The sequence below is a fragment of the Hypanus sabinus genome, chromosome 15, assembly GCF_030144855.1.
Source record: "Hypanus sabinus isolate sHypSab1 chromosome 15, sHypSab1.hap1, whole genome shotgun sequence".
Lineage (NCBI taxonomy): Eukaryota > Metazoa > Chordata > Chondrichthyes > Myliobatiformes > Dasyatidae > Hypanus > Hypanus sabinus.
In genome coordinates, this window is record NC_082720.1 from 86,558,363 (window position 1) to 86,573,142 (window position 14,780).

The following is a 14,780-nucleotide window of genomic DNA, read 5'->3' on the forward strand; positions in this document are numbered from 1 at the left end:
AGCTGGAGGCGAAATTGATGAGCTCAGCATGGGGGCATGAAGCAGCGTCAATGCAGTCGTCAATGTAACAGAGGAAGCGTTGGGGAGCATTACCAGGGAAGCCTTGGAACATGGACAGTTCTGCATAGTCAGCGAAGAACCATGTGGGCTCCCATGGCTACCCCTCGAGCCTGGAGAAAGTGTGAGGAGCTGAAGGAAAAATGGTTGAGGGTGAGGACTAGTTCTGTCAGATGGAGGAGGGTGTTGGTGGAGGGGAACTGGTTGGATCTTCTATTGAGAAAGAAGTGGAGAGCTTTGTGGTCTTCTTGAAGGGGGCTAGATGTGTGTAGGGACTGGACATCCATGGTGAGAATGAGGTGGTCAGGGTCAGGGAGTTACTGAGGGAATTGCGAGCATGAGAAATGTCGTCAGTGTAGGTGGGAAGGCACTGGACTGAGGGGGAAAGAATGGAATGAAAGCAATGCCTGTGAATTAGGGTGAGGTGTTCAAGGGGGTAAAGTTCAGAATCTGTGCTTTTGAATGGTCTTGAACACGTTTGTCTAGCCTACAGCCCAACCGAGATACACTGCTCCACTTTGTGTACCTTCAGCGAGTCAGGTTTTGCTTGAGCTATAACGACATCATAACTTTCCCCTTCATTGACCGCAGCAATTGAGGTCGGACTTAAACTGTAGGCAATTGATCTTGGTCATTAATCCCTAATGAAAATGGCAGAAGTTGATCAAAAGGAAAAGGAGTTTAGACAGTGTAGTGTGGAGTATCTGAAAATGGATTTATAGCAGCACCAAACAACCAGCTGCAACCAATGTGTCAGTTGTGAGGAAAAGTTTTTCAGATGAGGCATTTAAACCATCCTTGGACCTTTGAAGAGAATACACTCTGATAAAACAAACAAGAAATTTGGCTTATTTTCAGTCATTTTGTGAAAACTTTCAGAAACAGGAAATACTTCAAAACATGTTTGCCAGCACTTCACAACAAAACAGTGATGGTTTGCACACTTCACACATTTCATTGCTAAATCTGGGAATAATTGAATAATGGGAGAAGAATTGATTCTGCCAACAGGAAGGGAGGTTCTGAGAACAGTTTTCCATAAGTCACCAGGTCAAATAATTAAAGCAATTCTACTCAATGACAACTCTGATCAAAGATGAATAGATGAAATGTCTGAGAATGTGGAAGACACATTGTGCAACGTACTAGGACAATGGAATTTGCTGTGTTGTAGGATCGTGTAATTAATCTTTGCTTCGTGGTTATGTTTGTTTCATAAAAGAGTTGTTATTTGTCAGGGGACCAGAAACAGGTTCGAAGGGAGAGTCAATATCTTGGGTGGGGGAGCAATTTTTCAAAGAGAAAGACATGCCGCTCACCAGCATTCTCCACTTGTGAAACAGATGGGGCACCATCAATGACAGGACACCACTGTGGGGTTATCACTTTTTTAAAAATAGCTACACATATTTATAATTCACAGACATCTTCTTACAAAAAAAAGCTAGTGATCAGATGCACAAATCATTAAATATTGTTATCACAGTGGTAAATAAAATCCAGTCCCATGCTTCATTTCTCGACAATCCTGAGAGCATTGTATTTGGAATGATGAACAGTTTGAAGGCTTCCAGTAGCACGCAGCTCCCAAAAGGAAACTGCCTGAGACACTTTTAATGCGCTTTTTGAAACAGTCATAACATTCTTTCAAGAGTTGTATGCTTCATTCAGTAATCAACACAAGAATATTAGGCATGGCGTTGCTTATTTGTCAGAATTATTTGCAAAGTTGAATAAAATCACTCTTCAATTACAAGGAAGCAATGTGAACCTTATCAAAGTCAAGTCAGTTGTCTCCACAGTTATGTATTTATTATTTATTTAGCAATACAATGCAGAGTAGGCATTCCAGCCTTTTGAGCCATGCTGCTTAGCAACCTCTGACAACCCCGACTTGACGCTTACCCAATCACAGGCCAGTTTAACAATGACCCATTAACCCGCCCAGTGGGTTGGGCTGTAGGAGGAAACCAGAGCGTCCGGGGAAATCTCATGCAGTCCATGGAGTTCCTTACATAGGATGCTAGGAGTGATCTCTGAACTCCGACACACTGAGTTGTAATAGCATTGCAGTACCACAGCGCCCACGGTAGCGTCCAAGTTAACCCTACTTAAATGTGACATTGGTTGTCGCAACCTTTCCCAGTTTCTGAGCCTCTCTGAGTTGGAAGAGAAAGGAAGAATTCCAGATGATGATCTTCACGTTCACTGTGTCTACCGGGGTGAGCTGCGTCAGAGTGAAAAAGCAATGAAGGAGAGAATAGTTGGACCACCAATGTATGCTCTGAAATTATTGATGAAATTTGTGTTTACTGTAATTACAGAAATCATTTTATTTGTAGTTTTAAATGTTGTTTTCAATTATTTGTCTTTGCTTTGAAGTTGCATTGCAAATCAAAATTCATTATTGTTTTTATGTAAATAGCTGGAAAGGGAGAAGGGAGCTGGGGAGATGGTCTAGGAGCCAAGGAGCAGTCATCCAAAAAGGTTTTGGAAGCACTGATCTAGTATTTCAGCATCTGCAGAATCTCTTGTGCTTGTGGAATCGGTTTATTGTTGTAGTGAGTGAAGTTCAAGAGCCCGATGGATGTAGGGTAACCTGGTGGTTTGGGTCCTGGCCAGTCCATGAACCCATTAACACTTCCACTTTGTTCCTTTTTAAAGCATTATTTTGCAGTTTATAATAACGTTATGCCTTTGCGCTGTATGGCGGCCGCAAAACAGATCTCATGTGAAATAAATCAGTGATAATCTGACTCATTCCTAGAGAACAACTGAATGCCCATAATGAAAGCCCTTGCCAAAGATATTTGCTTCTTTCTCATTTTTGTGTTTCTTTCTCTCTGACTAAAATTCTGCAAGAACAGTTCTTCACTCCGTGGCTGAACGTTGCAGCACTGAGCTGATACACATTGTGGCTTCACTTTCTGCGACTCTGTGGCCCACGTTCTGCAGATTATTATTGGCTTGTTATTGTCTGCACGATTTGTTCCTTCTTTTTGGCACAGTGGATGTTTGTGGTGTGTGTGCTTTTTGTGAACTCTACTCTGATTCTTTGTTTTGTGGCAAAGAGATGAATCTCAAAGTTGCAAGTAGCATACATGCTTTGGTAATAAATGTATTTTGAATGTTGGCATTTATATACGGATTTGGTAAGGCCAGATTTCCATCACTCAAACTGTTGGACAGTAAACTGAAAGAGAACACAGTGAAATAACGTTAGTTTCATACATGACACATTTATTTAGTATATGTTAGGTTAACAGTGTTTAACATCTTGGCTGGTTTGCACTGCAGAAACCAGTTGTGTTCAGTACAATTGCATTCAGTACTGTATGTTAGTTGTGGGGAAGCAGGTGTTATCAGAGATGTACTCGGGGCACACTGCCCTCTGTGAAACCTTCCCTTCACCTGTTGCATGTGCTTACGGCTTCCAGTTGTTAGATAGCCGACCGAGGATGGTCTCAGAGTTCCGCGGATTCTGGGAGAGGCGGCCCTGTCCATCCTCGGGGCAGGCGGTTGAAACAGCGCCTGTTGGTGAACCGCGGAGTCTCGATGACGACGGGCTCCATTGGCACCGCCATGGTCTCTGGGCCGTTCACCTCGGACAGCCTCCTGTAGGCGCCCGGACCACCAAATGGCGTGGCAGCTCTGGGGAAGGGGGAAGGAACACAAATTGTGGCTGTTTAGACATCAGTTGCCGTTTCTGCAGCACAGGAACAGACCCTTTAGCCCACATTGCTTGTACTAACCCACGATGCCAGTTTAAACTAATCCCATCTGCCTGTCCATAATCCCTCCATTTTCTGCACATTCAAATTCCTGTCTGTCTCCAGCACAGCCCCCTGCAGTGTGTTCCAAGCACCCACCACTAAAAACAATATACCTCCTAAATCATAAACACGAGATTCTGCAGATACTGGAAATCCAGAGCAACACACACAAAATGCTGGAGGAACTCAGCAGGTCAGGCTGCATCTATGGAAATCGATCCGAGACCCTTCAACAGTTCCCCCTAAATGAACTGTTCTGAAGGGTTACGGCCCGAAATGATGACCGTTTATTCCTTTCTAGATGCTGCCTGACCTGCTGAAATCATCCAGCACTTGGTGACTCTTTCCCCTCCCCCACCTTAAACCTAGTATTTGGCATTTCCACCCCACGGAAAAGACTCTACCTGCCCTATTTATTTATTTAGATACAGCATGGAACAAGCCTTTCCAGTGAGAACAACCCACCCACTTAACCCTCGCTTAGTCACAGGAACATTTACAATGACCAATTAATCTACCAGCCGGTAGGCCTTTAGACTGTGGGAGGAAGCTGGAGCACCCGGAGGGAACCCGTGCACACACAGAACGGGACGTATAAACTTTCTTTCCCAGGACGCTGGTATTGGATCTCTGAGGCCCGGCCTGCCATAGCTGTTACTCTTGCATGTTTGAGAACTGTGTATCAGGACAATTTACAATGACCAATTAACTTACTAATCAGTATACCTTTGGATTGTGGGTGGAAACCGGAGCCCCCAGAGGAAATCCACACGGTCACAGGGAGAACGGACAGACGGCACCAGAAGTGAACTCTGAACTCTGACGCCCTGAGCTTTACGAGCACCATGCTTACTGCTACGCTTCCACAGCACCACAATTATGTCTCTCGTGATCTTATATATTGCTCGCAGTTTGCCCTCACCTTCTGACGCTCTGGAGGACATCAGCCACGTTTTCCACCTTCCACCTTTTCATATGAAGAAAGACTGGATCGACTAGGTTTATACTCACTGGAATTTAGAAGATTGAGGGGGGATCTTATTGAAACATATAAAATTCTAAAGGGATTGGACAGGCTAGATGCAGGAAGATTGTTTCCGATGTTGGGGAAGTCCAGAACGAGGGGTCACAGTTTAAGGATAAAGGGGAAGCCTTTTAGGACCGAAATGAGGAAAAACTTCTTCACACTGAGAGTGGTGAATCTGTGGAATTCTCTGCCATAGGAAACAGTTCATTGGCTATGTTTAAGAGGAAGTTAGATATGGCCCTTGTGGCTAAGGGGATCAGGGGGTATGGAGAGAAAGCAGGTACAGGGTTCTGAGTTGGACGATCAGCTATGATCATAATGGCAGTGCAGACTCGAAGGGCCGAATGGCCTACTCCTGCACCTATTTTCTATGTTTCTAAGTGCCCCTTGTGTTATATATAAATGGTGTGGATGTGAATATGGATTGGCTAAGTTTGAAGGCAACACAAATAATAACTAATACTGGAGGACATCCTTTTAAGACAGGGAGACGCAACCTCTTTTATGCAGTGGACCAATGCCATTAAGCGGGGTCCGTGGACCCCAGGTTGGAACCTCTGGTTAAGGTGATTTGAGAAAAGTATAGGGGGATGTCAGAGGTAGGTTTTATTACACAAAGAGTGGTGGGTGTGTGGATCACCATACCGGAGGTGTTGATAGTTGCTGACACATAAAGTCATAGAACAGTACAGCATCCATAAGACAAAGGAGCTTAAGTCGGCCATTCAGCCCATCGAGTCTGCTCTGCCATCTCATCATGAGCTGATCCATTCTCCCATTTAGTCCCACTCCCCCGCCTTCTCACCAGAACCTTTGATGCCCTGGCTACTCAGATACCTATCAATCTCTGACTTAAATACACCCAATGATTTGGCCTCCACTGCCACCTGTGCCAACAAATTCCACAGATTCACCACCCTCTGGCTAAAAAAATTTCTTTGCATCTCTGTTCTGAATGGGTGCCCTGCAATCCTCAAGTCATGCCCTCTCGTACTAGACTTCCCCACCATGGGAAACAACTTTGCCACATCCACTCTGTCCATGCCTTTCAACATTCGAAATGTTTCTATGAGGTCCCCCCTCATTCTTCTAAACTCCAAGGAGTACAGTCGAAGAGCGGTCAAACGTTCCTCATATGTTAACCCTTTCATTCCCAGAATCATTCTAGTGAATCTTCTCTGAACCCTCTCTAATGTCAGCACATCCTTTCTTAAATAAGGAGCCCAAAACTGCACACAGTACTCCAAGTGAGGTCTTACCAGTGCCTTATAGAGCCTCAACATCACATCCCTGCTCCTGTACTCTATTCCTCTAGAAATGAATGCCAACATTGCATTCGCCTTCTTCACCACCAACTCAACCTGGAGGTTAACCTTAAGGGTATCCTGCACGAGGACTCCCAAGTCCTGTTGCATCTCAGAACTTTGAATTCTCTCCCCGCTTAAATAATAGTCTGCTCGTTTATTTGTCCAAACAGTCCCTTTGGCCCATCTAGACCATGCAAACTGCCTGCTCCTATCGACCTGCACCTGGACCAGATCCCTCCATACTTCTATCCATGTACTTATCCAAGTTTCTCTTAAATGTTGAAATCCAACCCCCTTCCACCTCTGGCAGCTCGTTCACACTCACACTATCCTCTGAGTGGTTTCCCCTTTTACCCTTAACCTTTAGTTCTAGCCTCATCCAACCTCAGTGGAAAAAAGCCTGCTTGCAATTATCCTATCTATTCCCCTCTATCAAACCCCTCTTCTTTCTCCTATACCCCAGGGAATAAACTTATTCAGCCTTTCCCTATAACTCAGGTCCTCGAGTCCTGGCAACATCCTTGTAAATTTTCTCTGCACTCTTTCAACCTTATTGACATCTTCCCTGTTGGTAGGTGACCAGAACCACACACAGTAATCGAAATCAGGGTCACCAACATCTTATACAGCTTCAACATAACATGAAGGACATCTAAGAGACTCTTAAATAGGCATATGGATGATAGAAAAATGGAGGGACATTGATTGTGGAGTTGGTTAAAAGGTCTGCTCTACATGGGTATATTTAAAGAGGAGATTGGCAGGTTCTTGATTAGTCAGGGTATCAAAGATTATGGGCAAAAGGCAGGAGAGTGGGTTTAAGAGGGAAAATGAATTTGCCATGATCGAATGGAAGAACAGACTTGATGGGCTGAATGGGCTAATTTGATCTCCCTTCTCTGGCAACCCCTTGCCTCTTCTCCTCACCTCTCTCTGGTTCCCCTCCTCCTTCCCTTTCTCCCACGGTCCACTCTCCTTCCATATCACAGTCTTCCTTCATCGGCCCTTTACCTTTTCCACCTCTCACCTCAGAGCTTCTCACTTAATGACCTCTCGTCCACCCACCTGGCTTCACCTATCACTTTCTAACTTGTACTCCTTCCATTCTGCCTCCTTATTCTGGTTTTTTCCCTCTTCCTTTGTCGTCCTGATGAAGGGTCTGGGCCCAAAACTTCAGTGGATTGTTCATTTCAATGGATGCTACCTAACCTGCTGAGATCCTCCAGCGTTTTGTGGCCATTGCTCTAACTCTGCTCCTCTGTCTTGTTGTTAAGAGACTGCATGGGCACTTTGAGTTGTAAACTCTCTTTCCTAGCATGGACCCGATGGTCAAGTGGCCTCACTCCTTACACCTTCATCTCCAGCCTTCCCTCCAGGTCAGCCACTGTTCCTGGAGCTACATCGCTGTTACTTCATGACTGCAGGGTCTAAGTCCCGGAACCTCACCACCAGCACCATGGCAACACCTTCCCCAGAAGGAGCACAGCAGTACAAGGTGGCGGCTCAACCCCACCGAGGGGAAACAGGTGTGGCCAGTAAAGGTATACGAGTAAAACAACCCAAGAGACATGCACAAAACGCTGGAGGAACTCAGCCGGCCAGGCTGCATCTGTGGAAAAGAGTAAATAGTCAACCTTTTGGGCCGAAACTCTTCATCAGAATGGAGAAAAAGGAAGATGAAAAGTCAGAATAAGAAGGAGAGGAGGAAGTACAAGTTGGTAGGTGATAGGTGAAACTGGGAGAGGGAAGAGGTAAAGAGCTGGGAAGTTGTTTCCCAATGAAAGAGATACAGGACAGGAGATACAGGGCCCAGAGAGTGGCTCAATTGTGGCTAAAGAGGTGGCCATGGACTAGCATGTCGGCTTAGGGTCTTCTATGGTCAGTTCAGACTTTGTGTTACCTTCTCTTGAGGGCAGCGAGACCGCCCATAAAGGATTATTATTGGGTTAGCAATACTCTATTTCTGCTCTCTGAGCCCAGTTTAGATCATATGTTCACTACGGTCCAAAGCAGTGAAATCACTCAGACCAGAATACACCAGTTAGGTCTCCAACATGTACAGATGGAGCGTGTGGTTAATGAATTACCTCGGGATAAACCTGCGCACACAAGTTATTTGAACAGGCCACAGGATAGGTGATCTGGTAGTGTTGCAGCTGGGACTCCCTGGTTGTCCAGGACCTGAGGAGATGCATCCATCATGCCTTCAATTCAGAATTGGCCCGCCCACAGGAGGCAGAGGGTGGTTGTAGATGAGAGTAAGCTACTTGGAGGTTGGTGACCAGAGATTTTGTTCTGGGGAAGGTCCTGGATAAGGAAGTGGATGTGATTGAACACCTTCGGCCACTTCTCACACAAAGTCAACAGATTTAGGTATATGGACAGGAAAGGAGTGGAGGGTTATGGGCTGAGTGCGGGTAGGTGGGACTAGGTGAGATTAAGAGTTCGGCACGGACTAGGAGGGCTGAGATGGCCTGTTTCCGTGCTGTGATTGTTATATGGTTATATGTTATATCCCCTCTGCACCCATCTAGAGCTTCCATATCTTTCCTATAATGAGACCTTGTCCCTGGACCGTAGCCTGCTATACCCCTCCCATCCATCTATCTATCCAGACTTCTAGAATGTGGAACGTAGAACAGTACAGCACAGTACAGGTCCTTTGGTCCACAATGTTGTGCCGACCCTTAAACTTACTCTAAGATCAATCTAACCCTTCCCTCCTGCCCAGCCCTCCATTTTCTCTCATCCATGTGCCCATACAAGAGTCTCTTAAATGTCCCTAATGTATTTGCCTCTACCACTGCCCCCGGCCGCGTGTTCCACACACCCACCACACTGTGTAAAAAAAAAACTACCTCTGGCATCTCTGCTATACAGTAAGTGTGAAGTGATTCACTTTGACAGCAGGGTTAATGGCAGGATCTGCCTCTAACACAACCCTGGTAGCTTCTTCCTAACAGCCGCCACTCTTTTGTGTAAAAAAAACCCCACCTCTGAGATACCCCCTATACTTTCTTCCATTTTCCTTAAAATTATGCCCCTTGTGTTGGTCATTTCCACCCTGGGAAAAAGTCTCTGGCTGTCCACTTGATCTATGCCTCCTATCATCTTGTACACCTCTATCGAGTCACCTCTCATCCTCCTTCACTCCAAAGAGAAAAACCCTAGCTCAGTCAGTCTGTCTTCATAAGACACGCTCTCTGATCCAGGCAACATCCTGGTGAATCTCCTCTGCACCCTCTCTAATCCAGGCAGTATCCCCGTAAATCTCCTCTGCACCCTCTCTAATCCAGGCAGTATCCCCGTAAATCTCCTCTGCCCCCTCTCTAATCCAGGCAGCATCCTGGTAAATCTCCTCTGCACCCTCTCTAATCCAGGCAGCATCCTGGTAAATCTCCTCTGCACCCTCTCTAATCCAGCAGCATCCTGGTGAATCTCCTCTGCCCCCTCTCTAATCCAGGCAGCATCCTGGTGAATCTCCTCTGCACTCTCTCTAATCCAGGCAGCATCCTGGTGAATCTCCTCTGCACCCTCTCTAATCCAGGCAGCATCCTGGTGAATCTCCTCTGCACCCTCTCTAATCCAGGCAGCATCCTGGTAAATCTCCTCTGCATTCTCTCTAATCCAGGCAGCATCCTGGTAAATCTCCTCTGCACCCTCTTTAATCCAGGCAGCAACCTGGTAAATCTCCTCTGCACCCTCTCGAAAGCTTCCACATCCTTCCTGTAATAAGGTGATGAGAACTGAACACAATATTTCTAGTGTGGTCTAACCAGAGTTTTATAGAGCTGCAACATGACCTTACGGCTCTTGAACTCAATCCCAACTAATGAGGCAACCCCATGAACCGAGATACAATGGAAAATCTTCTGACAGTACAAGTATTTTTCTATGGTTAGTGATTACCCTCCACCACCCTTCTGGGCAGAGAATACCAGAGGTTCATCACCTCTGACAGAAGAAATTTCTACACCCTCAGTTTTAAATGACCGGCCTCTTATTTGGTAGCTGTGTCCCCTTGTTTGTTATTCTCCTACCAGTGGGAACAGCTCAACCTCTGACAAAGCATATCGATGAAGGTAGAGCAGTGGATGTGGTGTAAATGGATTTTGGTCAGATGTTTGACAAGGTTTGCCATTGTAGGCTCATTGAGAAAGTCGGGAGGCATGGGACCCAGGGAAAGCCGGCTGCGAGGAGACAGAATTGGCTTGCCCACAGAGGGCAGCGGGAGGATTCTGCCTGGAGGTTAGTGACCAGTGATTTTACACTGAGATCTGTTCTGGGACACGTGCTCTTTGTGATTTTTATCAATGACTTGGAAGTGGAAGGGTGGGTTAGTAAGTTTGCAGATGACATGATGGTTGGTGGTGTTGTGGACAGCGTAGAAGGTTGTCGTAGGTTACAACAGGACATTGACAGGATGCAGGGCTGCTTTGAGATGTGGCAGATGGAGTTCAATCTGGAAATGTGTGATGTGATTGACTTTGGAAGGTCAATTTTAAAGAAGGCGACACCCATCATTAAGGACCCTCACCACTCAGAACATGCCCTCTTCTCATTGCTACCATCGGGGAGGAGGTACCAGAGCCTGAAGACACACACTCAATGTTTCAGGAACAACTTCTCCCCCTCCGCCATCAGATTTCTAAATGGTCCATGAACACTACCTCACTATTTCCTCTTATTGCACTATTTATTTTGTTATTTATAGTAATTTTACATCTTAGCACTGATGTAAAAACATGAATTTCACATCCTGTCGGATGGTGACAATAAACCTGATTCTGATTCTCTCTCCACAGATGCTGTCGACCCGCTGAGTATTTCCAGCATTGTCCGTTTTTATTTTAGACTTTCATCATCTGCAGAATTTTATTTGTTGCTCTAGTTTCCGGTCTAAAACTTGAACTCTTCCTAGATTTCCAGTAAGTGTCTTTGCACTGTACTGCTACCGTAAAACAATAAATTTCATATCATAGTGGTCAGTGATAATAAACCTGATTCTGATTCCTAAACGTTCCCAGGGAGAGCGTACAAACTCCACACAGATAGCTCCGGGGGTCAGGATTGAACCTAGGTCTCTGGAGCAGGCCCAAGGACTGCTACACCACAGAAACAACTGGTGCAACACACAACACTCGAGGAACTCATAGAGTTCTGGTCACCTCATTATAGGAAGGATGTTGAGGCTTTGGAGAGGGTGCAGAAGAGGTTCACCAGAACGCAGCCTGGATTGTGTATAGTTCTGGTCACCCCATTATAGGAAGAATGACAAGTTTTGGAGGGGGTGCTGCCTGGTTTAGAGGGCATGTGCCATAACAAGATGTTGGACAGTATTGGGTTGTTTTCTCTGGAGCGGCTAAGGCCGAGGGGAGATCCTATAGGGGTTTATAAGATAATGAGAGGCGTAGATAGAGTAGACAGACAAATACTAGAGGGCATGCATTTAAGGTGAGAGGGGCAAGTTTTTTAATACACAGAGAGTGGTGTGTGCCAGGAATGTGCTGCCCGGGGTGGGGGTAGAGGCAGATACATGAGAGACTTTTAAGAGACATTTAGATAGGCCAATGAATGTGAGGAAAATGGAAGGAGATGAACATTGTGTAGACAGAAGAGATTAGTTTAGTTGGCCATTTGATGACTAATTTAATTGGCTCAGCATGACATAGTGGGCTGAAGGGCCTGTTTCTGAGCTGTACTGTTCTATGTTCTAGGCCAGACAGCGTCTATGGACGGGAATAAACAACGGACATTTCACCAGGACTTTGCGCTCCATCCTGGAGCGGAAGCTAACCCTGTGAGTTTGAAATGGGGGAGGGAGGTGTGGGCTGACGTTGGGAGGGAGTACGTGAGGATCAAGAGCAGCTCGCCGAGATTTACCTGTTGAAGCACTTGTAGGCCTGGGCCTCAGCCTTTGCAGGGGCCTCCGGCAGTTGAGTCGTCACAGTTTCCAGGATGTCTGCCTGCTCATCGAGTGCTTCAGCCCAGGGTGATCGGTAGGATCTGGGAATGGCCGTGACATTGAACTTCTCTGGTGGGATTTCCTTCAGGGGGCCAGAGTAACCTGGTCGGAGAGGAGAGAGCACAGTGAAACCTGATCCACACTCTCACTTCTTTCCCAGCCGCTGATCATAAGACATAGGAGCAGGCCCATCGATTCTGCTCCACCATTCCATCATGGCTGATTTATTAACCCACTCAACCCTATTCTCCAGCCTTTTTTTGTCTATGTTTTACCTCGTAACCTTTGACGCCCTGACTAGACAGGAACCTACCAACCTGCACTTTAAATATACCCAATGGCTTGGCCTTCACTGCCATCCACAGAGCTGGCAAAAGAAATAGACTTTATTTAGAGATACAGTGCAGAACTGGCTGCCCCAGCAACCAAGCTATTTTTAACACTATTCTGATCACAGGACAATTTACAATGACCAATTAACCTCTAACAGGTACATCTTTGGACTGTGGGAAGAAACAGGAGAAAACCTCTTTCAACTGATCTCTGTTTCAAAGGGAATTCCTTCTATTCTAAGGCTGTGCCCTCTGGTCCTAGACTCCTTCACTGTTAGAAATGTCCTCTCCATGTTCTCTCTGTCCAGGCCTTTCAATATTCAAAAGGTTTCACTGCGATTCCTCTCTCATTCTTCTAAACTCCAGCGAGTACAGGCCCAAAACATCAGACACTCCTCGTACATTAACCTTTTCATTCCCAGGGTAATTCTTATGAATCTCCTCTGGACCCTCAGAACGTCAGCACATTCTTTCCTAACTGTGGAGCCCAAAACCGCACACAATGCTCCACATCCCTTACACCATGTACACCAGCAGGCCCAAGGACAGACAATGCTCCACATCCCTTACACCATGTACACCAGCAGGCCCAAGGACAGACAATGTCCACATCCCTTCTTTCATTTATGACACTAGACTCAAGGACAGCTTCTACCCCGCAGTCCCCAGACTCTTCCCCAGGCCTCTAATCAAGATCAGGATTAATATCAGAATCAGGTTTATTATCACCAGCATGTGACATGAAATTTGTTAACTTAGCAGCAGCAGTTCAATGCAATACATAATATAGAAATGAATAAAATAATAATAATAAATAAGTTTATCAATTACAGTATACATATATTGAATAGGTTAAAAATGTGCAAAAATCAGAAATACTGTATAGTTAAAAAAGTGAGGCAGTGTCCAAAGCTTCAATGTCCATTTAGGAATCAGATGGCAGAGGGGAAGAAGCTGTTCCTGAATCACTGGGTGTGTGCCTTCAGGCTCCTGTACCTCCTACCTGATGGTAACAGTGAGAAAAGGACATGCCCTGGGCGCTGGAGGCCCTTAATAATGGACACTGTCTTTCTGAGACACTGCTCCCTGAAGGTGTTGTCCTGGGTACTTTGTAGGCTAGTACCCAAGATGGAGCTGACTAGATTTACAACCCTCTGCAGCATCTCTCAGTGCTGTGCAGTAGCCCCTCCATACCAGATGGCGATGCAGCCTGTCAGAATGCTCTCCACGGTACATCTGTAGAAGTTTATGAATGTATTTGTTGACATGCATATGTCTGGCATATGTCGTGAAATTTGTTGTCTTTGAGGCAGCTGTACAATGCAATACATGATAACATAGAACTGTGAATTACTATATATATATATAAAATAGTTAAAATAAGTAGTGCAAAAATAAAAATAACAAGAACTATTAAGGTAGTGTTCATGGGTTCAATGTCCATTCAAAGTCTGATGGTTGAGGGGAAGAAGCTGCTCCTGAATCGTTGAGTGAGTATCTTCAGGCTCCTGCACCCCCTCCCTGATGGTAGCAATGAGAAGAGGGCATATCCTGGGTAATGGGGGTCATTAACAATGGATGCCACCCTTTTGAGGCATGGCTCCATGAAGATGTCCTGGAGACCACGGAGGCTACTGCCCATGACGGAGCTGACTACGTTTACAAGAATCTGCAGCTTATTTTGATCCAGTGCAGTAGCCCTTCCCTCTCCCACACGATGAATGCCAACTGATGAACTCACAATCTACCCCATCTTGTCGTTTGCCCCTTATTGTCTGCCTGCACTGCACTCTCTCGGGAACTTTATTCTGCATTCTGTTTTCCTTTATACTGCCTTCATGTCTTCATGTATGGAATGATCTGTCTGGATGGCACATTGAAAAAAATCTTTCACTGCATCTTGCTACAATAATATGACAATAATAAATCAATTGGAATTGGTAAATTGGTTTAATATTGTCACAGGGAAAAGCTTGTCTTGTATCCTGCTTTACAGAGATAAAATCATTACACAGTGTATTGAGGTAGAACAAGGGAAAAACCTCTGACTTCTGATTAAGACTATAAGATAAAGTAGAAAATTTAGGCCATTTGGCCCATCGAGTCTGCTCTGCCATTTCCTGTCTGACCCACTTTCCTCTCAGCCCCAATCTCCTGCCTTCTCTCAGTATCCCTTTATGCCCAGACTAATCAAGAATCCATCAACCTTTGCCTTGAATACACCCAATGACTTGCTGGGTTATGGACCACAGTTTATGATGGACTCTAGATCATGGGTTGTATGTGGGGGGGGGGGCTGATGCTTTCTGCTGGGAAAAG

General features: G+C 45.5%; 1 protein-coding gene across 1 annotated transcript in view; it reads right to left on the reverse strand.

Moving 5' to 3' along the window:
• Positions 1 to 3,521: 3,521 nt before the first annotated feature.
• LOC132405671 (myozenin-2) overlaps positions 3,522 to 14,780 on the reverse strand; it is a 58,436-nt gene continuing 47,177 nt past the window's right edge. The window contains exons 6-7 of the mRNA XM_059990673.1: positions 12,048 to 12,231; positions 3,522 to 3,708 (exon numbers count right to left, since the gene is read on the reverse strand). Of these exons, the coding sequence (XP_059846656.1) occupies positions 3,522 to 3,708; positions 12,048 to 12,231 (371 nt within the window). The remainder of the gene's footprint in view (positions 3,709 to 12,047; positions 12,232 to 14,780) is intronic.